This window comes from Erythrolamprus reginae, chromosome 2 (genome assembly GCF_031021105.1).
Source record: "Erythrolamprus reginae isolate rEryReg1 chromosome 2, rEryReg1.hap1, whole genome shotgun sequence".
NCBI classification, from domain to species: Eukaryota; Metazoa; Chordata; class Lepidosauria; order Squamata; family Dipsadidae; genus Erythrolamprus; species Erythrolamprus reginae.
The window spans coordinates 287,777,540-287,805,525 of NC_091951.1; the positions used below are offsets into that span (position 1 = coordinate 287,777,540).

A 27,986-nucleotide genomic window follows, 5' to 3' on the forward strand; every position below is an offset into this window, starting at 1 on the left:
GGCTGGAATTTCTCCGCTGGGAAGAAGCGGCCAGGGCGAAGGGCGGGCGAGCGGTGAAGGGCGGGTGAGCGGGTGCTGGGGAGGGCTTCTCGCCCTCCCGCCAGCAAGAGGGGGAGCGAACGGCGTGGGCAGGCGAAGGGCGGGCGAGCGGCAGCGAGGAGTTTGCGTGGGCGGTGGGGAAACTCCTCGCTGATGCCAGCAAGAGGGGGAAGACCCAGGGAAGCCGCCCAGCAGCTGATCTCCCGGTTGCCATCTACGCATGCGTGCCCATAGAAAAAACGGGCACGCATGCGTAGATGGTATTTTGACTTCCGGGTTGAAAAATCGCAAATTACCCTGTTCGCAATGGTCGGGGACGCAATAACCGGGGGATCACTGTACTATTAATCATTGTAGAGATAATATGAAATGTTTCAATGTGGAGCTCACCAATGTTGCTTGAGTCTTCGCTCAAATTTCCAAAGACTAAATTTTGAAACAAGTATGGAATGCTTAGATTAAAAGCTAAGGAAAATATGTAATGTCATAGCTTCTTCTAGCAGGTTTCTAGAAAAAGGAAAAAAACTGTCCCTGCCAAAGGATAGCCTTTAAACTGTCTTCTGCCTCTACAATAGTTTGCAATCACTTCTGAGCTTCAAAAAATGTTTCAACTGAAAGTGAAAATCTGTAGCATTGTTAACAATAGAGGTTTGAACAATTTGTTCCAAGAACAAGTGACTGCTTTTGTTAAAAACTATAAATCACCTATTCCAAAACCCAGAAAACATAGGAAAAACAATAAAAGTCTTATTGGAGACAACCAGAGAACTCAACTAGGTTGGGACTTTAAAAGTTATATACAGTATTATTGATATGTCTTAAACATAAACAAGAAAAGAACCTGCTTTATACAGCAGAGAATTTAAAGGCACGTTTTGTTTGTTCAGGTTTCTAAAATGTACTAAATAGAACATAAAACTGTTACTTTTCACTGGGGAGAAGGTTTTTTATACATTACATGAATGCATAATACAGATGAATTGTTAACACTGTTTCTTTCTTCCAACAGGAAGCTAACAATCCTAACTCTCACCTAGTCTATACCACATGCTCTTTCCAAGTCATCATTTTTCTGATTCTATACAAGGGGCTTTTGATAAGTACTTAAATTTTCAATTTCAATTCAATTTAGTTACATTTGAAATGTAACTAAAACTTTTTCATTTTTCAAAGTAAAAAATACTATTCTACATATAATCTAAGACTTATTTTGCAAAAGGAAAATAAATACATGAGGCAATCATGAAAATCTATTTTTTATATGGAAGAAGCTGCTTTTATATTTGTTTTCCAACTGACACAAACAGCATTTATTAATTTATTAATAAGATTTTTTTGTAAGACTGGAAACAAGTCTACACTAATTACATACAATGATTTCCACTTAGATCATTATGCCAGAATACAATTATTACCATCAGTCATTGTGTTTTAAAAAAAAATCTCAGAATACTTTGTAAAATGAAATACAAGCAATATTGGCTAGCATTTAGAGAGTCTGGGATACAAACCAGGACTTGAAACCTATTACACAACCAGATGTACTTACTGTATATAACTATAAATTATTACTAAATATAAAGGCTGTTCCAAAATGACCTTTGGATATGTGGAGCCTATTTGAGGGCTTTGAACCTAGAAAGCCCTTTCTAATATTCAGGGGTAGCAAAAGCAGTGCTGAAATTAATGTTTTAATTTTTTTGCAATTGTGTCCAGAACAATTGCAATTTTTTAGAACTTAATAAAATCACCATGGTTGTTTTCTTTTTGTGTTTTGCAAAGTATCGTGAAATGAACTTGAGTTATATGCTTGAGCCCATACAAGTAGTCCTCATTTAGCAAATGTCTCACTTAGTAATCATTTAACAATGATGAAAAAGTAACTTTGAGATCAATACTCGCATTTACCACTTTCCCAGTTTTGTAAAGCAATGAAATAGGATCATAAGCACAGACTTTGTTTCATTTAGACACAGATTTACTTAACAACCAAGTTGCTAGTCCCAATTGTGGTATCTGAACAAGGACTATCTTAAAGAATTAACAATTAGACCATTCTACTCAACTAAAATCATAGGGACTGGTAAAACAGTGATAGAGAATAGGGAATAGTGTTTGTAGCCTCATGCAACTTAGAATTGCTTTATAGCAAGAGTGTCAAACTTGATTTTATTGAGAACTGCATCAGGGCTCTGTTTGACCTCCAGGCCCAAAGTGGGCATGGCCAGAGTGCAAGCTCCATTTTCACTGGCAGAGGAACTGCAGACTGGTCCTTCACTGTTTCCAGGGCAACTCGAGAGGCAGATCTAAACACCCAATGGACTGGATCTGGCTGTGGGCCTTAAGTTTGGCACCCCTGCTTTATAGATTCTCCATGACTCCACCACATATTTTGAGTATTTAAGACTCATATTGTTGTATGTTCTAAGAGTTGGTGTTCCCCATTTAAACACACAAAGATTAACTTATTTTTTTAGTAATTTTTCTCCAAAGTCTGGCAACATAAAAAAATATTCCCTGAAATGTCTTGCCGCAATGAATTTTTAAGCACACGAATGTATTAAAAACATAGAAACATAGAAGACTGATGGTAGAAAAAGACCTCATGATCCATCTAGTCTGCCCTTATACTATTTTCTGTATTTTATCTTAGGATGGATATATGTTTATCCCAGGCATGTTTAAATTCAGTTACTGTGGATTTATCAACCACGTCTGCTGGAAGTTTGTTCCAAGGATCTACTACTCTTTCAGTAAAATAATATTTTCTCATGGTGCTTTTGATCTTTCCCCCAACTAACTTCAGATTGTGTCCCCTTGTTCTTGTGTTCACTTTCCTATTAAAAATGAATGAGGAACCTATTTGGGTAGGTGTTTTTAAAATGACTACTCAATATCTTTTCTAACTCTTAATTGTGATTCTACAATTGCCTTGACCCAGTCAACTGAAATCACAGATGGACAAGGAAATTGTGTATCTTTACTAACAAGGTTTTCAAACAGAATTCTAAGGGTAAAAGGTGTGAACAAAGAAACTGGCAACTATGGAGTTCAAAAACACAATGGTGAGATAAAAAGAAAGTTGACAGTAAATCTATGCTAGGGCTATGCAAATCCTTTGGAAGGTCTACTTCGCATATTGGGTTCCTGAAGGAGCTACACAAGGTTGGAAAGAGATGTAATTCATTTAACTATTTGGAAAAAAGTTGATTTTAAGAGTTCTTCCATGTTTTCAAACATGTCTTCTGAAGGACGTTCATATCTCCAGTATATACAGTACATTTTAAATTGTTTTCATGGCCAAACTAGAATACACCAGTAGTATTATAAACTTATGTTTTTTTCTCAATTTTCATTATTCAGGCTTTCTCCTTCACTAAAAATACATTGCACAATATTGGGTAAAGTCTAGTACTGACAATTTCATAAAACATTTTGTACCTTTGACCAGTCTCCCATTCTCCAGATGTAACATTTGGAATAATCTTCACAATCTTCTGATTCTCTCGGTCTTGTGGACAAAACACATTTCTTCCGAGGGTTGGTGCACCTTACAGTCCGATGCCGTATGCCTTTGCCACATTTTACAGAGCACTGTAGAAAGATAGAAAAATGATCCAGTGCTTACAGCAGCATCTCCAACCTGTTGGAACTCTAGCTCCCATAATTTTCACACATATCACCCAAAGCCAGCATTACACCGCTGATACACAGCCCTAATTTCTATCTTGTTTTTAGCATTTAATTCCTGTAAGTGACCTAGACAATGGATGGTTTCAGGCACTTAAATAAAGCAAATAAATAACTATGTGAACGAGTGAGTATCTCGTGGTTCTTAGCTGACCACTCCTTTGGAGTCTCTTGCAAAGATTGGGAGTTGAATACAGGTAGTCCCCGACTTATGACGTCGATTTGTTCCTACCGTGGACCGTAAGCCGAATTTCGGTGTAAGTCGGGATCTTCCTCCATTTCGCTCTAATGCTGTATCGCCTGATTTTCCCCAAGCCTGTAGTATGGCCAGCTACTCTAAAGCTCGATTTGAGCTTTGAATACGCAAATTTGAAGGACCTTGCTGCCTCCGGGTCATCACATCATGACGTCATCGCGGCGACTGAAGAAATTGCCTGCTTGCTAAAGTGCTTCATTCACGCCTTCTTTCAACCCCCATGGTTCAGAAAGCACCAGAGCCGGCGAATGCCAGTGATTCCGGAGCCCACTGACAAAATTTGGGGCGGTGAGAGCAAACCAAGTAAGCGCAGCATGGCAGAAGGAGGGGGCCAGTTTCGTGTCGTAACCCGGGGACTACCTGTATTCCCAACCTTCATTAGAGTATTTAAATTCAGAATAGTTGTGGTGCAGACGAGATTTAGAATAACTATTCCCTAGAATCTCTTAGAGTATACCCGCTAGGATTAGTGCAGTATAGTTTTTAATCTGGAAAAATTAAACAAATAAGCAAGTAAAGAGCTGGACTTTGGCTGGATTGTTCGGTCATTCTTGGTCTGGGCCTGACATCTATTCTGAATAACATTTACACAAAAAAACCCTCTGGATAAATAATCCATAAATTTAAGTATGGTATGATCAATAGGCTGATGAAACCCAGTTGCAGACCATCAGCCTGGGCCTATTGGGGGAATGACTGATGGCTTTCAATGTCTGGATCTGATGCAGCCCAAATAAGACAGAGTATCATTTAATCCAAAAGCCATCTGTTTCCATCTTGATTCCTGATGGAATTGTGCCATCAGAAAGAGCAAGATCAAAATCTGGAGGAGCCTCCTGGATTCAGAACTTTTGTTCAGAGGACAAGTAACCCTGAGTAAAAGGAAAAGGGCGACATAAAAAAAATTGAATAAATAAATAAACAAATAAGTAAGTAAGTAAGTAAGTAAGAAGTAAGTAGGTAGGTAGGTAGGTAGATTAGATAGATAGATAGATAGATAGATAGATAGATAGATAGATAGATAGATAGATAGATAGATAGATAGATAGATAGATAGATAGATAGAATACATTGTGAAGTGGGCTTTTGCCAGCTTTGGCTGCTATGCTAGTTTTGACCTTACCTGAAATAAAATATACTGAGTAGGGAAGGCCCTTTTGAAGAATGCATAGCTGACACTGACAATGAAGCTTTTAATCCTTGCACTGACATTTAAAATATGCCATTATGCTTTCACTTGGTACAGAATATTGTTTCAATCCAATACAACCGAATCAATAGACATAAATGATTTCTAAGTTCATGACAGCTGTCTTATAATAAATTGGATGCACAATTCACAAACACTTGTTTTATGTTGTGTGTATCTTTATATTGTAAAAAAATCAATAAAAATATATTTTTTTAAAAATATAATAAATTGGAGGATCGATATCTTAGAAATACAATAAGTAAATAAACAACCCATGCTTATACTGCACCTCTGACCACACGCCAGCTTCCCACACTGTCATGCAGTCCTGGCCTTCACAGCGCTGTGTTGAAGTGGGCTTAGGGCCCAGACAGTCTCTCTCTCGGGCTCTGATCAGGGTTCCGTTTCTCAGCTGCTGAGTACAGGCTACAAGTCTATTCTGTGTCCCTTTCCCACAGGTCCTTGAGCAGGAAGTCCACTCAGTCATCATCCATCTAAAGGAAAGAGGTGGGAGGGTGGGAATCATGAATTGGCATTTTGCTAGATTTTTTTCCCAAGCCAAAATAATCTTCAAAATATTTTCTTGTTCTGCTTGATTTAAAATTTTTGTAAATACTTGTTGAGTTCCACTAACATAGCAGTCCTTTAACCAGTGAAATGACAGTCTTCTTCATATGATTATTTAGTGCTGAATGTTTTATAGCAGTGATGGCGAACCTATGGCATGGGTGCCACAGGTGGCACGTGGAGACATATTTACTGGCACGTGAGCTGTTGCCCTTGCTCAGCTCCAATGTGCATGTGTGTGCTGGCCAGCTGATTTTTGGCTCACACAGAGGCTCTGGAAGGGCATTTTTGGCTTCCAGAGAGCCTCCAGGGGGGTGGAGGAGGGTGTTTTAGCCTCCCCCAGCACTAGGGATGCCTTTGGAGCCTGGGAAGGGTGTAACACAAGCCTACTGGGCCCAACAGAAGTTGGGAAACAGGCTGTTTCCTGCCTCCAGAGGGTGTCCAGGAGGCAGGGGAAGCTGTTTTTGCCTTTCCCAGGCATTGAATTATGCGTGTGGGCACTTGCGATAGCACATGCCCAAGCTCTTTCGGTACCCGAGGAAAAAAAGGTTCACCATCATTGTTTTATAGTATACAGTACTATTTCTGTCAAACTTAAGCCAAAGCGTAGTGATATTTCATATGTTGTAGAAATGATTCATTTCCATTATTATAAAATTGCACTTTATGTCCAACCTATCTTGAGAGAAACATTAATGAAATATGTCACAGTTTCAGTAGTTTAAACATTACCAGAAATTATATGTCTGCATTTAAGTAACACATTAAAAATGCAAATAGTATCAGGAGAAAATTTAAAATTTAGTCCCCATCTCCTTCTGAAATCTTTCCTTTGAAGCTGGTATTTTCATGATTAGAAAATAATCTATTAGTGCCAATGGGGATATCTATGGATGGAAATGCCAACTTCAAAAGTGAGAAGGTTTCAGGAAGCTGGCTAGAAGTGGGGTTAAAATCTCCCGCTTTAATATGATCAATCACTCTGGCTATCTTCATTTTTTAAAAAGTGAAAAAGAAATTGAAATTTGATATCTTATCCAGGTAGGTTTTATTTTTAAATTAAAATCTCCAAATCATGGAGTAGGAAAGGAAGCTAAAGTAATGTTTGTTGTTTTTACACAGTCTTTCTTAAAACTAGCACTTTTTATATCAGTGGGAAGAAGCAAGTATGCTCTACAATGGAAAAAGTGAAATTCTGGTATCAAATAAAAGTTATGGGAGAAACAGGACAATAAGACCTAAAAATACTTTTATCTGCTATTTGATTTGATATGAGGAACACAGTTTTCTACTTCTATTATCTTAACTTAGCACCATTCCTAGAATTCTGTTTAATTAACAAAGAATATTCTTTCTTAGCCAACTCAGAAAGCTCAAACTGCCCAAGCAGCTTCTGATAGAGTTCTACAGAAGAATTATTGAGTCTGTCATCTGCAACTATATAACTGTCTGGTTTGGTTCTGCAACCCAACAATACAGACACAGTCTTCAAAGGATAAAGAGAACATTAGAAAAAATTGCAACCAGCCTGTTTTCCATTGAGGACCTGTATATTACATGAGTCAAAAAGAGGGCTGTGAAAATATTTACAGACTCTCATATTAATTAATTAATTAATTAATTAATTAATTAATTAATTGGATTTATATCCACATTCTGGATACAAACTGTTTCAACTCCTATCCTCTAAACAATGCTATAGAGCACTGCACAACAGAAAAAGACACAAGAACAGGTTTTTCCCCCAAATGCCATCACTCTGCTAAACATGTAATTCCCTCAACACTGTCAAATTATTTTCTAAGTCTGCACTACTATTAATCTTCTCATTGTTCCCATCACCCATCTCCTCCTACTTATGACTGTAACTTTTTTGCTTGTATCTTTACATTTTATATTGACTGGCTTCTAATATAATTTGATTGCTTATTTGCACCCGGACTATCATTAAGTGTTGTACCTTATGATTCTTGATGAATATATCTTTTCTTTTATGTACACTGAGAGCACATTTACCAAAACAAATTCCTTGTGTGTCCAATCACACTTGGCCAATAAAAATATATATTCTATTCTTTTAAAAAAATGTTATTTGCTATTTTTTTCATAATCTACAAAGCTATCCATTATAAACATGCATTATCTCTAGTAATGACTCCAATTTAGTATTATGTTAATCATCACTGATTACTATGTCTTTTTGTTCCCCTGTTGCAGATAATTTGAATTATCTAATTATATTTCTCACACTCGACATTATTTTTTCTTTTAATAAAACAACAGCGGGGAAGTTGAAAACCGAAACTAATTGTTTAAAAAACCTTAGTTAATTATTGATACTATAAATATATATTTTAACTGCATCCTTTTAGAAATCAGATCATTCTTGAAGTTCTAATACACATAACTAGATAGATAATATTGATCAAAGGAAATAATAATTTTTGTTCTATAAAATTGCAAAAAGATTAATAGTCAAGATCTGATAATTATGATTGGAAATTCACATGTCATAAGTAGCTCCTCCCCATTTTCACTTCCTGGGTATCACTTCCTTGTTTAATTCTTTAGATCAAGGCATCTATCATCCATTCAATGTCAAAGGGAATGTCCCAAAACAATGAGTTACAGTGGTACCTCTATTTAAGAACGCCTCTACTTAAGAACTTTTCTAGATAAGAATGGGTGTTCAATATTTTTTTGCCTCTTATTAAGAACCATTTTCTATGCCGTGGATATTGCCTATCTGGACTTCAGCAAAGCCTTTGATACGGTTCCACATAAAGAGCTGATAGATAAATTAGTGAAGATTGGACTTAATCCCTGGATAGTTCAGTGGATTTCAAGCTGGCTGAAGCATAGACATCAGAGAGTTATTGTTAATGGCGAGTATTCTGAGCAGAGACAGGTTACAAGCGGTGTGCCACAAGGGTCTGTTCTGGGTCCTATTCTTTTTAATATGTTTGTGAGTGACATAGGGGAAGGTTTGGTAGGGAAGGTTTGCCTATTTGCCGATGACTCTAAAGTGTGCAATAGGGTTGATATTCCTGGAGGGGTCTGTAATATGGTAAATGATTTAGCGTTACTAGATAAATGGTCAAAGTAATGGAAACTGCAGTTTAATGTTTCCAAATGTAAAATAATGCACTTGGGGAAAAGGAATCCTAAATCTGAGTATTGCATTGGCAGTTCTGTGTTAGCAAAAACTTCAGAAGAGAAGGATTTAGGGGTAGTGATTTCTGACAGTCTCAAAATGGGTGAGCAGTGTGGTCGGGCAGTAGGAAAGGCAAGTAGGAAAGGCAAGTAGGATGCTTGGCTGCATAGCTAGAGGTATAACAAGCAGGAAGAGGGAGATTATGATCCCCTTATATAGAGCGCTGGTGAGACCACATTTGGAGTACTGTGTTCAGTTCTGGAGACCTCACCTACAAAAAGATATTGACAAAATTGAACGGGTCCAAAGACGGGCTACAAGAATGGTGGAAGGTCTGAAGTATAAAACATATCAGGAAAGACTTAATGAACTCAATCTGTATAGTCTGGAAGACAGAAGGAAAAGGGGGGACATGATCGAAACATTTAAATATGTTAAAGGGTTAAATAGGGTTCAGGAGGGAAGTGTTTTTAACAGGAAAGTGAACACAAGAACAAGGGGACACAATCTGAAGTTAGTTGGGGGAAAGATCAAAGGCAACATGAGAAAGTATTATTTTACTGAAAGAGTAGTAGATCCTTGGAACAAACTTCCAGCAGACGTGGTTGGTAAATCCACAGTAACCGAATTTAAACATGCCTGGGATAAACATATATCCATTGTAAGATAAAACACAGGAAATAGTAAAAGGGCAGACTAGATGGACCATGGGGTCTTTTTCTGCCGTCAGTCTTCTATGTTTCTATGTTTCTAACCCAAGCCCGGCCAGTTTCCTGTCCTTTTAATCCCGGCCATTTCGGGATTTTCTGGGCTGCTAGAGGAACCTTTCGGTGGCGCTTAAGGAGACTTTGGCAGTTCAGAGTGAACAAAGCATTTTCCTTTCTCTGGGCGCTTGGAGAGGGAAAAAACCTCTGCCAGCGCCCAGAGAAAAGAAACTCTCCCTTCACTCTGGGCAGCGACTGCCAATCTCCTCTTCTTCCTCCTCCCACCCAAATTCCGAGCTTTTATTTCTTTCCTAATGGGTTTGCATGCATGATTTGCTTTTACATTGATTCCTATGGGAAAAATTGCTTCTAGTTACAAACTTTTCTACTTAAGAACCTGGTTATGGAACGAATTAAGTTCTTAAGTATAGGTACCACTTGTACTTCCCAAGAGACAGTCTCTCATTGCATCTTAGTATCCATTGTAGGAATCTTTATTTTGGGTCTCAACCTCACCTTGTATGGCACGGCTGCTCGTTGCACTTTCGAATTTGTGGTTCAGGTTTTGTTAAATGTTTGCATTTCTTGTTATCCACAAAACTAATATGCTTATTCATAATTTTTGTGCAAGATACTGTTGTCTTTCTTTCACCTGGTAAAAGGAAAACAAAGTTGGCAGATAGCTTTGATGACAAAAGTTTTATCATTGAAGGAAATTATTCAAAATTGATTGATTGATTGATTGATTGACTGGATTTATATGACGCCCCTCTCCGAGGACTTGGGGTGGCTTACTTAAATATCCTAAATTCAATTTAAAATTAAGCTAACTAATCTAAAATCCCAGTTTCTTAAAAATCAATCACTCTCATTCAAACAATCAAACATACATTCCATTCATCAACCAGGGGCTAATATCTAATGGCCCCAGGCCTGTTGGTACAAGTGGGTCTTCAAGTTCTTGCGGAGGCGAGGAGGCTGGGGGCAGTATGAATCTCTGGGGGGAGCTGGTTCCAGAGGGCCGGAGCCCCCACAGAGAAGGCTTTTCCTAGGCCCTACCAGGCAACATTGTCTAGTTGATGGGACCTGCAGAAGGCCGACTCTGTGAGACCTGACCGGTTGCTGGGACTCTTACGACAGAAGGCAGGTTTTTATTATTATTATTATTATTATTATTATTATTATTATTATTATTATTTATTAGATTTGTATGCCACCCCTCTCCGCAGACTCGGGGTGGCATACAAATCCCATAAGTAATCTGGTCCGATGCCATGTAGGGCTTTATAGGTCATAACCAACACTTTGAATTGAAATATTAATAAATAAAATAGCTGAAAAATCTCTAATGCTTTTCACTATCTTATTTTCATTTGGGAATAAATATCAAATTCCACTGTGAAATTGATGAAATAAATTACTGAGAATTTCATATTTTTATATATAACTTTTAAGATAGATTTTAAAATATTACATTAAAACTGCAAAAACAAACAAACCTAGAAATGAAAATAATCTAGTTTTCTATATAGTTAGGAACAACAGCAAGTTTTATCTTAGTCAAAATTATAAACCTAAATGAGCACTTTTGCTAAATATTTATCTGTAGAATAAAGTAAGTTAATTGAAGAAATTATTAAGCTTCATATTGTAGATATTAGAAACATCTAGAAAAATTATAGAATACCACATTCAGTGAAATTTTAAAATGTTTTGACAGACCTCAAAATAGTAGTTTGCTAAAATGATTGATAATTGTTACTCTTTACTGAGAAAAGCAAAATAATTATGACAAGACTTTATAGCATCATGATCACACAAAAACATCTGATCAGCTGATATTACTGTTGTGAGCTGATATTACTGTCGTGAGCCGCCCCGAGTCTGTGGAGAGGGGCCGCATACAAATCTAATAAATTATTATTATTATTATTATTATTATTATTATTATTATTATTACTACTACTACTACTACTACTACTACTACTACTACTACTACCTGGGAAGGAAGTGGGTGGGTTTTTTTTACTTAATGTTCTATCAAACAAAGACATTTCATTCATGAACATACAGTTAAAGGGCTGATTGGAATCCTTTTTCACCTTCCCGGAAGTTTACCAGAACAAACCAAAACAAGTTTGACTTTTTCTATGTTAAAGATATTTGTCTTTGTGTTTTACCCCTCTTATATAAATATTTGAACAATTCTGCTTTTTCACTGCAACTGGGCTCATTTAGTAGCCCTAGTGACAAAATTAATATAATGGAAACAGCATCAAACATTTAAGTATTACAGCAATGCATATATAGCTATACCACAAATATATAATCATTACCTCCTCCACATACAGCATTACAGTCTTCCCATCCTGAGTGGGTCCACATAAATAGAGGTTCTGATACTTTTGTACTCTTATTCTCAATAACTGGATCTAAAGGAATAGTATATTCATAATGTAGCCCATAATTCTGATCGTGAAAAAGCAGGACCTGTAATATATATAATTGACATGATAAGAAAGGAACACGAGTCTACAGAAAATCATAAAGAAATGTCAAGCATTCAAAGTTAAAACTGTCTCAGGTAGAACAGCTCAGAAATTCTGGTCTGTAAATCCAGCAGGCAAAATAAAACTGGTCTTAGTAAGAGACTTCAAAGGAAGGAAAGAAGGAAAGAAGGAAGGGAGGGAGGGAGGGAGGGAGGGAGGGAGGAAGGAAGGAAGGAAGGAAGGAAGGAAGGAAGGAAGGATCTCTCAGCATAACCTGAGAATTCTGCCAGCCATCGAACCATTGTGTTGGCTAGGAATTCTGGTACAAGTACTGTAATCCTTGACTTACAACTTGTTTAGTGAGCGTTTAATGCTACAGTAGCACTGAAAAAAGTGACTTATAACCATTTTTCAAGCAACTGTTGCAGCATCCCTGTGGTAACATGATTGGCAACTGACTTATATTTATGACAGTTGCAATGTCTTGAGGTCATGTGATCACCTTCTGACATGCAAAGTCAATGGGGAAGCCAGATTCACTTAACTATTTTACTAATTTAATAAAGGCAGTGATTCATTTAACTATGGTAAGTATAGTTGTAAAATGGACCAAAATTCACTTAACCACTATCATGCTTAGCCATGGAAATTTTGGGCTCAATTGTGGTTGTAAATCAAGGACTACGTACAATTGGAGATCTACAATTATTCTATTCATCAAGGCCAGATTTTATTTTTCTTGTCCCCATTATCCTATTCAAGATTATTCGATGTAAATGTATATATTCAAAGTGTTGGTTATGACCTTTAAAGCCCTTCATGGCATCGGACCAGAATATCTCCGAGACCGCCTCCTGCCGCACGAATCCCAGCGACCGATTAGGTCCCACAGAGTGGGCCTTCTCCGGGTCCCGTCAACTAAACAATGTCGGTTGGCGGGCCCCAGGGGAAGAGCCTTCTCTGTGGCGGCACCGGCCCTCTGGAACCAACTCCCCCCGGAGATTAGAACTGCCCCTACTCTTCCTGCCTTCCGTAAACTCCTTAAAACCCACCTTTGCCGTCAGGCATGGGGGAACTGAAACATCTCCCCCTGGGCACGTTTAATTTATGCATGGTATGTCTGTGTGTGTGTCTGTTAGCATATGGGGTTTTTAAATATTTAAATATTTTAAATTTGTCTGATTGCTTATGATTTGTTTCTACATGTTGTGAGCCGCCCCGAGTCTTCGGAGAGGGGCGGCATACAAATCTAAGTAATAAATAAATAAATAAATAAATAAATATATATACACAAATACAAATACAAACTCTCTGGATGTGTTGATTTGCATTTACTTATAGAAACTTATTATTAACAATTTGATGTCATGCACTTTCACATATCCGTGCTCTGAGCACAACTAGAACTTTCCCATTCAGTCTGAACAGTAATCAGAATTCGCATTTCTAGAGTTTAAGCACATTTGAGATTATGAAGAAAGATCCATTATTTTAATAACTTTAATGATAGTTTTAGCATATTTAGCAAATTTACCATTTATCAGATTATGTATACATCTCCTTTTCTCCTAGATTTTTTTTAGCATACATTGTTGTAATCAAGGAGATACCCTTGACCAAACAATTTTGGCTGGTGGGATCTAGGGGAAGAGCCTTCTCTGTGGGGGGCCCGGCCCTCTGGAATCAGCTCCCCCCGGAGATTCGTATTGCCCCCACTCTCTTCACCTTCCGAAAGAGTTTAAAAACTCATCTTTGCCGCCAAGCCTGGGGTTCCTTAGATCTTCCCCCCATACCAATGAATGCTTTAGTTTGATTGTTGAATGAATGATATTGATAGTTTTTTAACTAGAATTTTAAAGATTGTTTTTTAATGTATTAATTGGATTGTTATTATTGTTTCTTGTTTTTTCTGTACATGCTGTGAGCCGCCTCGAGTCCTCGGAGAGGGGCAGCATACAAATCCAATTAAATCTAAATCTAAATCTTTTATAGAGCAGATGCATATCATGAAGCCAAATCCTATCTCCAGTCCTGAAGAATGTAGGTCTGCTGATACTGATATGAATTACTAATGGGGTCATATTATGTTGCAGATTCTCATTAGGAAATAGCTAGTCACTTTCTTGATATGAACCAATAATGTGGTAGACTAAATGAGTCTGTTGTCTGATCTGGCATAACTAGTTTTGTGTTCTTATGTTATTCTAAGTTGGCTACCATACTGATTGCAAAACAATACATATATTTAGACATAAACATTTCACCTCATAGCTTAGAATACATTTAAATAAATTATCTATGCTACTATACCAATAAATGTAAAGGTGATGTAGTTGGACCTTTGGCAGAAATTTTTTCCCACAGACCTCTCCTAACATAATGGACAGTGGTACCAGCAATGTTGAATGTTCCAGAATGTTCTATCTTCCAATCACTATTAATAGACTGTTTGCTGGCATCTCGAAGTGCTGAGGATACATTAGAAAACAGTACAAAAGAAAGTGATTCATGTCTTTCTAATTGATTATTTTGCTAAAAGAGCCAATGAATCAAAAATTTAAAACAATTTAAGATTTATAAGTATAATAATATAATTCCAGTAAGAAAATAGCTGTACTTCAGCTGAATTACAAAAGTTTTTCTTTTCTTTGTTTCTCAATATTCAATAAAGATTTCAATATATAAAAAGCCTATAATAATTAGTTCACCACTATAATATGGATTCTACAAATTATAAATTAAAAATTATTTACTTTAAAACACAATGATAGAATATATATGTAACATTATTATGGTACTTTAAATATGATCAGACCATTTCCTACTACGGCTTGACTTCCTGGCTCCAATCCTTCCCCGCTGGTAGGCGGAACCAATTAAGATGTTCCGCCCCAGACGCCTGATGGACCCAGAGGGCTTTCAGACGGCGCTTGGGGTTATTCCAGAGGCACTCGTCCACAGTTCGGCGGAGTCTCTTGCGGCAGCCTGGAATACGGCTGCTGCGGAGGCTCTCGACCGGATTGCGCCCTTGCGACCTCTCCGTGGCGCTAGACCCCGTAGAGCCCCATGGTTCAACGAGGAGCTCTGGGAGTTGAAACGCCAAAAGAGACGTCTAGAGAAGCAATGGAGGAAGAGTAGGTCTGAATCCGATCGAACACTTGTAAGAGCTTTTATTAAGACTTACAAAGTGGCGCTCAAGGCGGCAAGATGCGCGTACCATGCCGCCTTGATTGCATCAGCGGAATCCCGCCCGGCCGCTCTGTTTAGGGTGACCCGCTCCCTTCTTAACCAGGGGGGAGTTGGGGAGCCCTTGCAGAGTAGTGCCGAGGATTTTAACACGTTTTTCGCTGATAAAGTCGCTCAGATCCGGGCCAACTTCGACTCCAATTGTAAGACAGAGTCGACTGACAACGAGTCAGTCGAGGTGACTGGGGCACGTACTTGTCCACCTGTCTGGGAAGAGTTTGATCTGGTGACACCTGATGAAGTGGACAAGGCCATTGGAGCTGTGAGTTCCGCCACCTGTTTACTGGATCCGTGTCCCTCCTGGTTGGTTTCGGCCAGCAGGGAGGTGACACGGAGCTGGGCCCAGGAGATTACCAACGCTTCCTTGGGGAGGGGAGTTTTTCCATCACTCTATAAAGAAGCGCTCGTGCGCCCCCTCCTCAAGAAGCCCTCCCTGGACCCAGCCGTACTTAATAACTATCACCCAGTCTCCAACCTTCCCTTTATGGGGAAGGTTGTTGAGAAGGTGGTGGCACTCCAGCTCCAGCGGTCCTTGGAAGAAGCCGATTATCTAGGTCCCCAACAGTCGGGTTTCAGGCCCGGTTACAGCACGGAAACCGCTTTGGTCGCGTTGATGGATGATCTCTGGCAGGCCCGGGACAGGGGTTTATCCTCTGTCCTGGTGCTCCTTGACCTCTCGGCGGCTTTCGATACCATCGACCATGGTATCCTTCTGCACCGGCTGGAGGGGTTGGGGGTGGGAGGCACTGTTCTCCAGTGGTTCTCCTCCTACCTCTCTGGCCGGTCGCAGTCAGTGTTAGTGGGGGGTCAGAGGTCGGCTCCTAGGTTTCTCCCTTGTGGGGTGCCTCAGGGGTCGGTCCTCTCCCACCTGCTATTCAACATCTACATGAAACCGCTGGGCGAGATCATCCAAGGACATGGGGTGAGGTATCATCAATATGCGGATGATACCCAGCTTTACATCTCCACCCCATGCCCAGTCAACGAAGCGGTGGAAGTGATGTGCCGGTGCCTGGAGGCTGTTGGGGCCTGGATGGGTGTCAACAGACTCAAGCTCAACCCGGATAAGACGGAGTGGCTGTGGGTTTTGCCTCCCAAGGACAATTCCATCTGTCCGTCCATTACCCTGGGGGGGGAATTATTGACCCCCTCAGAGAGGGTCCGCAACTTGGGCGTCCTCCTCGATCCACAGCTCACATTAGAAAACCATCTCTCAGCTGTGGCGAGGGGGGCGTTTGCCCAGGTTCACCTGGTGCATCAGTTGCGGCCCTATCTGGACCGGGACTCATTGCTCACAGTCACTCATGCCCTCATCACCTCGAGGTTTGACTACTGTAATGCTCTCTACATGGGGCTACCTTTGAAAACTGTTCGGAAACTTCAGATCGTGCAGAATGCAGCTGCGAGAGCAGTCATGGGCTTACCCAGGTATGCCCATGTTTCACCATCACTCCGCAGTCTGCATTGGCTGCCGATCAGTTTCCGGTCACAATTCAAAGTGTTGGTTATGACCTTTAAAGCCCTTCATGGCATCGGACCAGAATATCTCCGAGACCGCCTTCTGCCGCACGAATCCCAGCGACCGATTAGGTCCCACAGAGTGGGCCTCCTCCGGGTCCCGTCAACTAAACAATGTCGTTTGGCGGGCCCCAGGGGGAGAGCCTTCTCTGTGGCGGCACCGACTCTCTGGAACCAACTCCCCCTGGAGATCAGAACTGCCCCTACTCTTCCTGCCTTCCGTAAACTTCTCAAAACCCACCTTTGCCGTCAGGCATGGGGAAACTGAACATCTCCCCCTGGGCCCGCTGAATTTATGCATGGTATGCTTGTGTGTGTGTATGTTAGTATAGGTTTTTTTTAAAAACTTTTAATATTTTAATTAATTGGATTATGTATTGGATTGTTTTTTCACTTGTTGTGAGCCGCCCCGAGTCTTCGGAGAGGGGCGGCATACAAATCCAAATAATAAATAAATAAATAAATAAATGATATACCATTGTTCTTACGGCTTAAGAACCCTATTGATGGAAATAATAGAACTAGGATAAGAAAATTGGTTCCAAATTCTCTAGAATTAGAAATTGTACAATTTTACTAATGACCATGCTGGTTTAGATTGTTGGGATATGAGGTTCAAAATATTTGCTCTCTATTTGTTAACTTGAACTTCCTTTCTTTAAGGAAAACTCTTGACTTAAACTTCGTACAGAGTTGCATATATTCTAGATATTTGTAACTGACTTTTGAAATGAGACCTATCCCATCTTTCATCTATCCTGACAGAAATTCTACTTTTTGGCTATTTCCTTTTCACAGGTTCATATAGTCAAACAGTTAATGTCAATTTATATAGATTTAAAAAATGTTAGTATTAATTCATACTCTTTCATTGTTCTTCCCGTAATATGAATTTTGATGGTTCAGATTCAGAAATATAGAATCAAATATACTTGAAGTCCTCAAGAAATGGTAGCTCTAAAGTGTACTTTCTCATCAAAGTTGCATATTTAGCATTAATTATGGAAAAGTGCTTTAATTTCTTGCCCCTTGCCCTCAAATTCTTCATAAAGTTGAATTTTTGTTTGAATCAGCTCTGGCAATCAACTCCAATCCATATTTGTAGTGTTTTATATTGTTTCTATAATAATTAAATTAAATTATCCAAGAATCATTTTGGACACTAAAGAACAGCAGAAGAAATACAAATAAGTATGAAATGTTCTATAATATTTGTCGTATTCAATAATGCAGCAGTGCTAAACAGCTTTTCCCTTTTACAGTTATGACATTTAGAGTACTATACAGTAGTACCTCTAGATAAGAGCTGCTCTACATGCGAGTATTTCCAGATACGAGCTAGGAGGGGAGAGACATTTCTGTTCTATTCCCGAGCTGAAATTTGGGATGTGAGCCGAGCGTCCACTAGGTGGCGCAAGAATCCTTGCTTTTGGTTAGAATCATTGCTTTTGGTTATCTCGGAGGGGAAAAAAGTTATTTGTTCCAGAATACGAGTTGCCTCGAGATACAAGCTCCCTTATGGAATGAATTATGCTCGTATCTAGGGGTACTACTGTATTTAATAAAATAAAAGTGAAAAGGTCCACACTGGAAAACAATGGAAATCACAGTATCATCATAGAAACATAGAAACATAGAAGACTGACGGCAGAAAAAGACCTCATGGTCCATCTAGTCTGCCCTTATACTATTTCCTGTATTTTATCTTACAATGGATATATGTTTATCCCAGGCATGTTTAAATTCGGTTACTGTGGATTTACCGATCACGTCTGCTGGAAGTTTGTTCCAAGGATCTACTACTCTTTCAGTAAAATAATATTTTCTCATGTTGCCCTTGATCTTTCCCCCAACTAACTTCAGATTGTGTCCCCTTGTTCTTGCGTTCACTTTCCTATTAAAAACACTTCCCTCCTGAAACCTATTTAACCCTTTAACATATTTAAATGTTTCGATCATGTCCCCCCTTTTCCTTCTGTCTTCCAGACTATACAGATTGAGTTCATTTAGTCTTGCCTGATACGTTTTATACTTAAGACCTTCCACCATTCTTGTAGCCCGTCTTTGGACCCGTTCAATTTTGTCAATATCTTTTTGTAGGTGAGGTCTCCAGAACTGAACACAGTACTCCAAATGTGGTCTCACCAGCGCTCGGTATAAGGGGATCACAATCTCCCTCTTCCTGCTTGTTATACCTCTAGCTATGCAGCCAAGCATCCTACTTGCCTTTCCTACCGCCTGACCACACTGCTCACCCATTTTGAGACTGTCAGAAATCACTACCCCTAAATCCTTCTCTTCTGAAGTTTTTGCTAACACAGAATTGCCAATGCAATACTCAGATTGAGGATTCCTTTTCCCCAAGTGCATTATTTTACATTTGGAAACATTAAACTGCAGTTTCCATTGCTTTGACCATTTATCTAGTAAAGCTAAATCATTTACCATATTACAGACCCCTCCAGGAATATCAACCCTATTGCACACTTTAGAGTCATCGGCAAATAGGCAAACCTTCCCTACCAGACCTTCCCCTATGTCACTATGTCACTCACAAACATATTAAAAAGAATAGGACCCAGAACAGACCCTTGTGGCACACCGCTTGTAACCTGTCTCTGCTCAGAATATTCGCCATTAACAATAACTCTCTGATGTCTATGCTTCAGCCAGCTTGAAATCCACTGAACTATCCAGGGATTAAGTCCAATCTTCACTAATTTATCCATCAGCTCTTTATGTGGAACCGTATCAAAGGCTTTGCTGAAGTCCAGATAGGCAATATCCACGGCACCACCTTGATCCAACACCTTTGTGACATAGTCAAAGAAATCAATGAGATTAGTCTGACATGATTTGCCTTCAGTAAAGCCATGCTGATTTGGGTCCAATAAGTTATTGTTTTTTAGGTGCTGATTTATCCTCTTTTTGAGTAGAGTCTCCATCATTTTAACTACATTTTAACTCATTTTCCACATAAAGAGCTGATAGATAAATTAGTGAAGATTGGACTTAATCCCTGGATAGTTCAATGGATTTGCAGCTGGCTGAAGCGTAGACATCAGAGAGTTATTGTTAATGGCGAGTATTCTGAGCAGAGTCAGGTTACAAGCGGTGTGCCACAAGGGTCTGTTCTGGGTCCTATTCTTTTTAATATATTTGTGAGTGACATAAGGAAAGGTTTGGTAGGGAAGGTTTGCCTATTTGCCGATGACTCTAAAGTGTGCAATAGGGTTGATATTCCTGGAGGCGTCTGTAATATGGTAAATGATTTAGCTTTACTAGATAAATGGTCTAAGCAATGGAAACTGCAGTTTAATGTTTCCAAATGTAAAATAATGCACTTGGGGAAAAGGAATCCTCAATCTGAGTATTGTATTGGCAGTTCTGTGTTGGCAAATACTTCAAAAGAAAAGGATTTAGGGGTAGTGATTTCTGACAGTCTCAAAATGGGTGAACAGTGCAGTCAGGCGGTAGGGAAAGCAAGTAGGATGCTTGGCTGCATAGCTAGAGGTATAACAAGCAGGAAGAGGGAGATTATGATCCCACTATATAGAATGCTGGTGAGACCACATTTGGAATACTGTGTTCAGTTCTGGAGACCTCACCTACAACAGATATTGATAAAATTGAACGGGTCCAAAGACAGGCTACAAGAATGGTGGAAGGTCTTAAGCATAAAACGTATCAGGAAAGACTTAATGAACTCAATCTGTATAGTCTGGAGGACAGAAGGAAAAGGGGGGACATGATCGAAACATTTAAATATATTAAAGGGTTAAATAATGTCCAGGAGGGAAGTGTTTTTAATAGGAAAGTGAACACAAGAACAAGGGGACACAATCTGAAGTTAGTTGGGGGAAAGATCAAAAGCAACATGAGAAAATATTATTTTACTGAAAGAGTAGTAGATCCTTGGAACAAACTTCCAGCAGATGTGGTAGATAAATCCACAGTAACTGAATTTAAACATGCCTGGGATAAACATATATCCATCCTAAGATAAAATACAGAAAATAGTATAAGGGCAGACTAGATGGACCATGAGGTCTTTTTCTGCCGTCAGACTTCTATGTTTCTATGTTTCTATGTAACTACAACTGATGTCAAGCTAACTGGCCTGTAGTTACCAGCTTCTTCTCTACTGCCCTTCTTGTGTATATGCACAACACTGGCCATTCTCCAATCCTCAGGAACATCTCCTGTTAACAGGGATTGGTTAAACAAATCAGTAAGGGGGGTAGCAATGACAGATCTGAGTTCTTTAAGAACTCTGGGGTGGATGCCATCTGGACCTATTGCCTTATTTATCTTTAATCGTTCAAGTTCTTCTAAGACATCGGCTTCTAAGATCACTGGAGCTGAATCAGTACAGCTGGAAGCAATGCTATATCCCCCTATAGTATTATTTTGTAAGGTGTCTTTTGAGAAAACTGAACAGAAGTAGCTATTGAAATGGTCAGCGATCTCCTTATTCCCATCAATGCATGTATTATTCCCGGTACTAAGCTTCGTGATGCTGCAGTTTTTCTTCTTCCTATCACTAATATATCTATCACTAATATATCAAAATTGTTAATGGTTTTTTCTAGTACAATTGTTAGTAGAGAAAAATCCCCTAGCCAAGACAGAATACATTTTTAATAAACAAACAATGCATTTTCTCTGAACATAGTATTGGCCCAGTCAAAACACTTGTACAGCTTATAACATCCCCAAACACAATTTATATATTTCAATTTCTTCAGTAATATTCTTTCTCTGTATTTTTTTTAATTTCTTCCTGCTTTTTCTGATATTTAAACATTACCATTTGCCCTAACCTCAAATATTTCTTATTCCCTTTTTCAAATTGAAACCCTATCAACATTCAATATTTTCTTTACATTTATTTTTCAAATCTCCTTCAATCATTCAAATTAATTATAATAATATAATACTATCCATTTGCTCTTCAACATTTTTTCATTTATCTTCGGAAACATTACATTTCATTAGAATTGCTTTTCACCTCTCCTTTTTCAACTATCAAACATCATTTAAACAATCAACATATTACATTCAAAAATATTAATCCATCTCAAATCTCCTTCAAAAATTGGTTATAATAACACACTACCATATAATTTGATCTTCAAATATTATTTTATAAACAATAGTCAACATATTACACTTAAATATTAATCTATATATAAATCAGATATTACATTTAAATTCATTTATTACAATCTTAAATACTAAAATTCAAACAATTTTAAGTATTGTATTTTTCAGAGTATAAGATGCATCTTTTCCACCCTAAAAGAGACTGATAATTTGGGAGCATCTTATGCTCTGAATGTAGCTGTTTTTTTCAGCCCTAGCTAGCTGATAACGATTGTCCCAGCTCTTACCTCGCAGGCTCTTTCATTGTTACTTTTTGAAAAGAATGTTTTCCAAGCCTTAAGTCTTTGCAGGTTTTTTTTAATTGCTCTAATTTGCTCCGAATAACTTTCTTTCCAGTCCCAACCAGGTGCTAACGATGTTCCCAGCTCTTACCCGCTTACAAGCTCTTTCATTATTACTCTCTGTGAAGAATGTTTTCCAAACCCTGTCTTTGTGGGGGGTTTTCATTGCTTTATTTGCTCTGAATGTTTCTTTCCAGCCCTAACCAGGTGCTAACAATGTTCCCAGCTCTTACTGGCTTGCAAGCTCTTTCACTGTTACTCTCGGTGAAGAATGTTTTCCAAGCCCTAAATCTTTGCAGGTTTTTCTTCATTGCTCTACTTGCTCCAAATGTTTCTTTCTAGGTGCTAATAATGTTCCCAACTCTTACTGGCTTGCAAGATCTTTCATTGTTACTCTCTCCGAATAAGGTTTTTTTAAAGCCCTAACCAGGGGATAAAATAATGTGCTGAAGCTGACCAGACTAAGAACGCTAGCCAGATGAATACCTGGTAAGAAGATTCTTTTCCCTATTTTCCTCCCAAAAATCTAAGGTGCATCTTATACTCCGGTGCGTCTTATACTCCGAAAAATACGGTATATATCATGCTTCCTTTCCTCCTTTCCATTTCATTCATCATATCATCTTATTCAAATATTGCAATTACACATATTAATCACGATACAATTCACATATCAATATCATATTTCCCATTCTTTCCCATTAGTTATTCCCTTAACCATTTTCCTTTGGCCTCTGCTGCACTCTGCCTTTTAATGATTTTCTCTAAACCTCCCATTCTATTATCTTCCTTCCCCCCTTTTTTTCTTTTTAAAATTATTATGTCTTTTCTTCTGTATCTTTTCTCTAGTGTTAAAATCTCTTACTCATCTAATTTTCCCTAAACTCCCATTTGATCTCTTCCCTTTTTCTCTTTTCCTCTTTTTTATTTTCCCACTGATAATCCCAGTGTAATCATTTAATTTTTTATGCCTAGTCTCTTCCCCCTTTCTTTTCTCTTTTTTCTTTCCAATCTCTCTCAGTGTAATGATTAAGCCTTTTCCCTTTTCTTCTCTTTATTGGCTTCCTTTTACTGCCAATGTAATCAGTATTTTTGTCTTCAATGTTAAGTTCTTACTCCTCTTTCATGGTTTCTTTATCCACTTAAGTAAATCCTGGAACACTTTCTGGTTCATCAGATTTAAATGTTCCATGCATGGTTTCAATCATTTCTTTCAATTCAAATTTTAGTGATACATGCATTACTTTAATCATTTCAATTACTTCCTGGGACATTTTGTTGCTTCCACAATGTTTTTACTTCAATTTAAATATCTGCTAATCCACCTTCTTTGATTGTCCAATTTAAACAGTTTGAAAGAAAACAAACCCTCCTTAAAACTTCTCACAGCTTGCAAATCAAGGACACTTTGTAAAAACAGCAACAGTTTTTCATCTTACAAATTATTTGTTGTAGTTCTTTTTTCCATCAGTAGATGTCTCTCTCCAATCCAAAATTTTGATCAACAAAATTTCTATGTTAAATCTTCATTAAAAATATTCCAAATTTTAAAGATATTTCCAATCTTCTTATACAACTATTTCTTTTCAGGTTTCTTCTTATAATATTTAAATGATCTGTCTCTCTATTCTAAGCTGGTGCTCAAACTTCCTCTTTGTTCAACTATCACCATCAAGATTACCCCACACCAATTAGCCACTGTTTTCACAGAGGGGATAGCTTTTAATTTTTTAAGTTTCTTTTTTTACCTGCGAGTTAGCCAATCACTCACCCATACCAATATGCCATCCTAATCACCGCTCCTGCACAAAATCTATTCCAGGTGCCCCAGCTTTATGATGGCCATGACCATTCACCCCTGCTGTCGGATCAAAAAGTTTCCGTCCAACCTCCGAGGAACCTGTTCCTCTTGGTCTTCTGAGGTGACTCTCCTTCCCTGTCCCTACAGGATGGATCTGGCCCAAAGACCCATCGATAGTAATTTGTCAGCCTGGATTTTCACCGGGCTTCTCAGAGCCCGCTATTTCCAGAATGTCTGCCACAACACATCTGATCGAATCCTCAGACAGAACACATTTAAGTAATACTTTTATCATGTAAAATTCTGATGTTTTCAAAAAGACGCAACTGGCAAATCAGATACTACCTATAGATGTGAGTATGATGTCCCAAGAAATGTGAGCTTTGCCATAATATGCTATATCATAATTCTATTTCTGGTCATTGTGTTAATCTGACTTCTGCTTGTATAAGCCTATCCACAATATGTATTCAATACACACTACACAATATTGCCTTCCTGATTTGTGGCTGTTATCTCAAGTAGACACTATGCACCAGCAATAACAAACAAATGAAGGTAAAATAAAACCTACTGCAAAAGAGCTACTTTCTCCAAACAATGTGATGGGAAAAGAGAATATCTACATGCCATCTGCTTTCTGATGCTTGGATGTATTGCAACTGCCATTCCCATACAAGAACTCCAATTGCAACATATGTCATGCTGAGAATAACACTCAAGTTTTTAAAAAGTACATAAGAATTAGTAACTTTATGTGGAGGTCATGACTCAGGACAGCCAGATGGTATGCCAGTTGCAACTTCCTTCAAAGCAACATACCGTTGTATTGTTAATGATGCCCTTAATTGAGTCATATGTGATCACTGCAATATATTCTATTTAGTCTGTCCTTAAAGCCTAATTGGAAACTGGAGTTGATTCCAAAGGTTGTGGTCCAATGTAATAGCTTGCTTTATACTGTGGGCAACATTTACACTGTGGGCAACCAATAACTTTCTCTGTAAAGTTAAAAATGCTGGTTAAGACTTATAAAGTCCTTTTTAGTCCTTTCTAATTGGAATCTCCCTGCCATGTGTGCATGTACGTGGAGCAGGTATGCTGAAATTCTCACCAATGAGGGGGAAGAGGCTAGGGTTCGAAAGCAGTGGCTACTCCATGCTATATAACATCTTATCTCTCCCAGTTTAAAATGCCCTCACCTCATTACTATTTGTGATGTAATCATGTTCCATATAGCATATACCTGCGCTTAGATGTACTCTTGTTCTTACCTCCAGTGTTACATTATTTCAGAAATTTTAATGGTTAATTTCTACATAATGTCGATAACGTGGCATTTCATATTGAATGATTTATGTATGAAATCCTGGATTGGAATATTGTAACATTTTGCAAATGAATAATAAATAAGTTAAAGCCTTTTAACCTTTTCTCGTTAAAAGTCATCCACCAGCCTATGCATCTCTTTTACACAACTCATTCAAAATCTGAACTTAATAATATTTGCATTGAAATGATTATTTGGATTTCTACTTTGGCCTTTTGAATAGAGTCCTCTAACAAAGAATTCAAAATCAGGAAGCTGAATGTTGTATCTGCAAAATGCTTCCTGGATAAATCTTGGTGAAACATTTACATGGGACAAGTCCGTAGAAGTCCATTTAATACGCTGTTGTCAGACATTCAGTTTTGTCTGACCCTCGGCCATTCTATGTGTCAGCACTCTTCATATCTCTCTGATTTGCATCGCTTCCTTCAGATCTGCCATAGTCATCCCAATATCATCCACGCCCAGGCAGCGGATACTACGGCAGTCACTTCTCCATTTTCTGCTGATCCCTCCCCAGCATGGTTGACTTTTTGAGGCAGCTCTCATGACATGGGCCAAGCATGATAGCCTTTATAAAAGCCAATTAATACTCAGAATAGTTAATACTCAGAACAGTTCAACTACTATAGCTGATACTGCATAGATATAAAATGTATCACTGTTATGAATCTAAAAAGGAAATCAATGTAAGTATCTTTTGCTTTTGGAAACAGAATGGTGCACCTTCCCACAGAAGACAAAAAAGAACTAGAAAATGCAACGAGACTTCTAGGCAAAGCAATCAGTTAGATATGGGTGGGAAAAGGAAAATAATAATTACAGTAACTAAGAGGAATTACCAGCCTTGTGTGGCACATGATTTATAGTATAAAAATACAGGGGAAATAACTATAGGGAAATGTGTTTGGAAAAATTCCAGATATATTATATGACATTATATGTATTAAAATATATTAAAATTATGACAAGAAATAATTTGGATGCTGTTGACACCTCTGTGATTTGTCATGAAGTTTTGGCAATACTGTGTGAATACTGCAGATTCCATCCACTTGCTAGAATTGAGCTTATATGCTTTAATTACTGTATGCTTCATATATGACATATCCATTTCTACGCTTATACTTCTAAATGGGGCAACACTTCCATTCCTGTCATTGCCATTCTCATATTTCCCCTTAGAAAACAAGCTGATACTATCTTCACATAAACGGATACAGATGTGGATTGATAAAATCTTTCTGGTCTTCCCTTATGATCTGTACAGATGCAACGTGCATGCAAACAATTTCATTTTAGGAAAATGTGCAGTATGTTTTTGAAGCTTTCCTAGACCCTTCAGCTTATAACAACATAATTAACTAGGCTCTGGAGAAAGATAAGTTTTAAAAATTGCATTCCATTTGCAAAGTTAGGAAAAGAACTCTATATTTAAACAGGAACCTTGTTCTTCTCTTCTAAAATGTTTTGTATATCATCAAAAAATAATTAAGCATTGTGTGAAAAGAGTTTTTTTTAAAAAATATTATCCCTGATCTTGTCTGTGGAAACACTCATCCAATCTAGCAGCAATACCTTATACATTGTATATATCCTGTTGAGAATTTTAATTCACTCAATATGCATTCACATACACACACACATTTTAAAGCCCTACACTGAAAGATTAAAGTCAAGCTGCATTTATATGTATAATATTACAAATTGTACAAAAAAGTTATTTTGGTAGCATGGAAACTTCTTTTGCGTGCTGTACATCCCAACACTGATTGTATTCTAGGCCAAAGGTTTCAAGGGAGGTCCTCAGTTAAAAGGCAATACAAGCATGTCTCACTATAACCAACCATGACATGTAAAGTATCAGACACATTCTATTCATTTTTATTTAAGACATTTACAGTGATATTTGCAATATTGATTGATGGTTTGTAAACACTGGGAAAAAATGACATGTTGGAAAACCAATTTTTGTTGCATTAAAATTTAAACAGGGACTCCAAATCAAACTCAAATTAGTATTCAGTTCCCATTTTGTAACTTATTCCCATTGGGGGCTGATTGTAGAGGGAAAGAGAAATGTATTCTATGGATACAGTTGTCTATTTAGATTTTTGGATACATTATTCTTTGATACGTTAATTTTCAAAGTCACCCTTGCATGTACCTCCTTTGGTAATATCGCTACATAATGTAATTCCATTTTTACACATGCATTTATATTCATGGGTAATTCCCATCCACTTCAAGAAGAGTCAGCCCCATTAGTTGCAATACTGTAACTAATTCAGACATGGGCAATTATGGCAACTTTTATGACCTCTGGACTTCAACATTCCTGAGCCAACAGGATGTAAAGGTGCCACCCCCGGACTAACATGTGTTGTACCATTTTATGTCAATTTTCAATTTTAAGTCTACCGCTTTGGCAAACTTGGATTCTTTTAAATATTTCCACAAGGCAAAAGCAGTATCGGTTGAATCTGACAAACATTAGAAATCATAACTCTGGATATTTTCCAAAATGAGCTTTTGGTTGCTGTCAGTTTTATT

The 27,986-nt window shown here is 38.1% G+C and overlaps 1 protein-coding gene across 1 annotated transcript in view; it reads right to left on the reverse strand.

Annotated features, from left to right (window-relative positions):
• Window positions 1-27,986, reverse strand: part of ADAMTS19 (ADAM metallopeptidase with thrombospondin type 1 motif 19) — a 108,455-nt gene that overhangs the window by 7,809 nt on the left and 72,660 nt on the right. The window contains exons 17-21 of the mRNA XM_070742839.1: window positions 14,402-14,559; window positions 11,939-12,092; window positions 10,119-10,254; window positions 5,467-5,671; window positions 3,481-3,633 (exon numbers count right to left, since the gene is read on the reverse strand). Coding sequence (XP_070598940.1) covers window positions 3,481-3,633; window positions 5,467-5,671; window positions 10,119-10,254; window positions 11,939-12,092; window positions 14,402-14,559 — 806 coding nt within the window. The remainder of the gene's footprint in view (window positions 1-3,480; window positions 3,634-5,466; window positions 5,672-10,118; window positions 10,255-11,938; window positions 12,093-14,401; window positions 14,560-27,986) is intronic.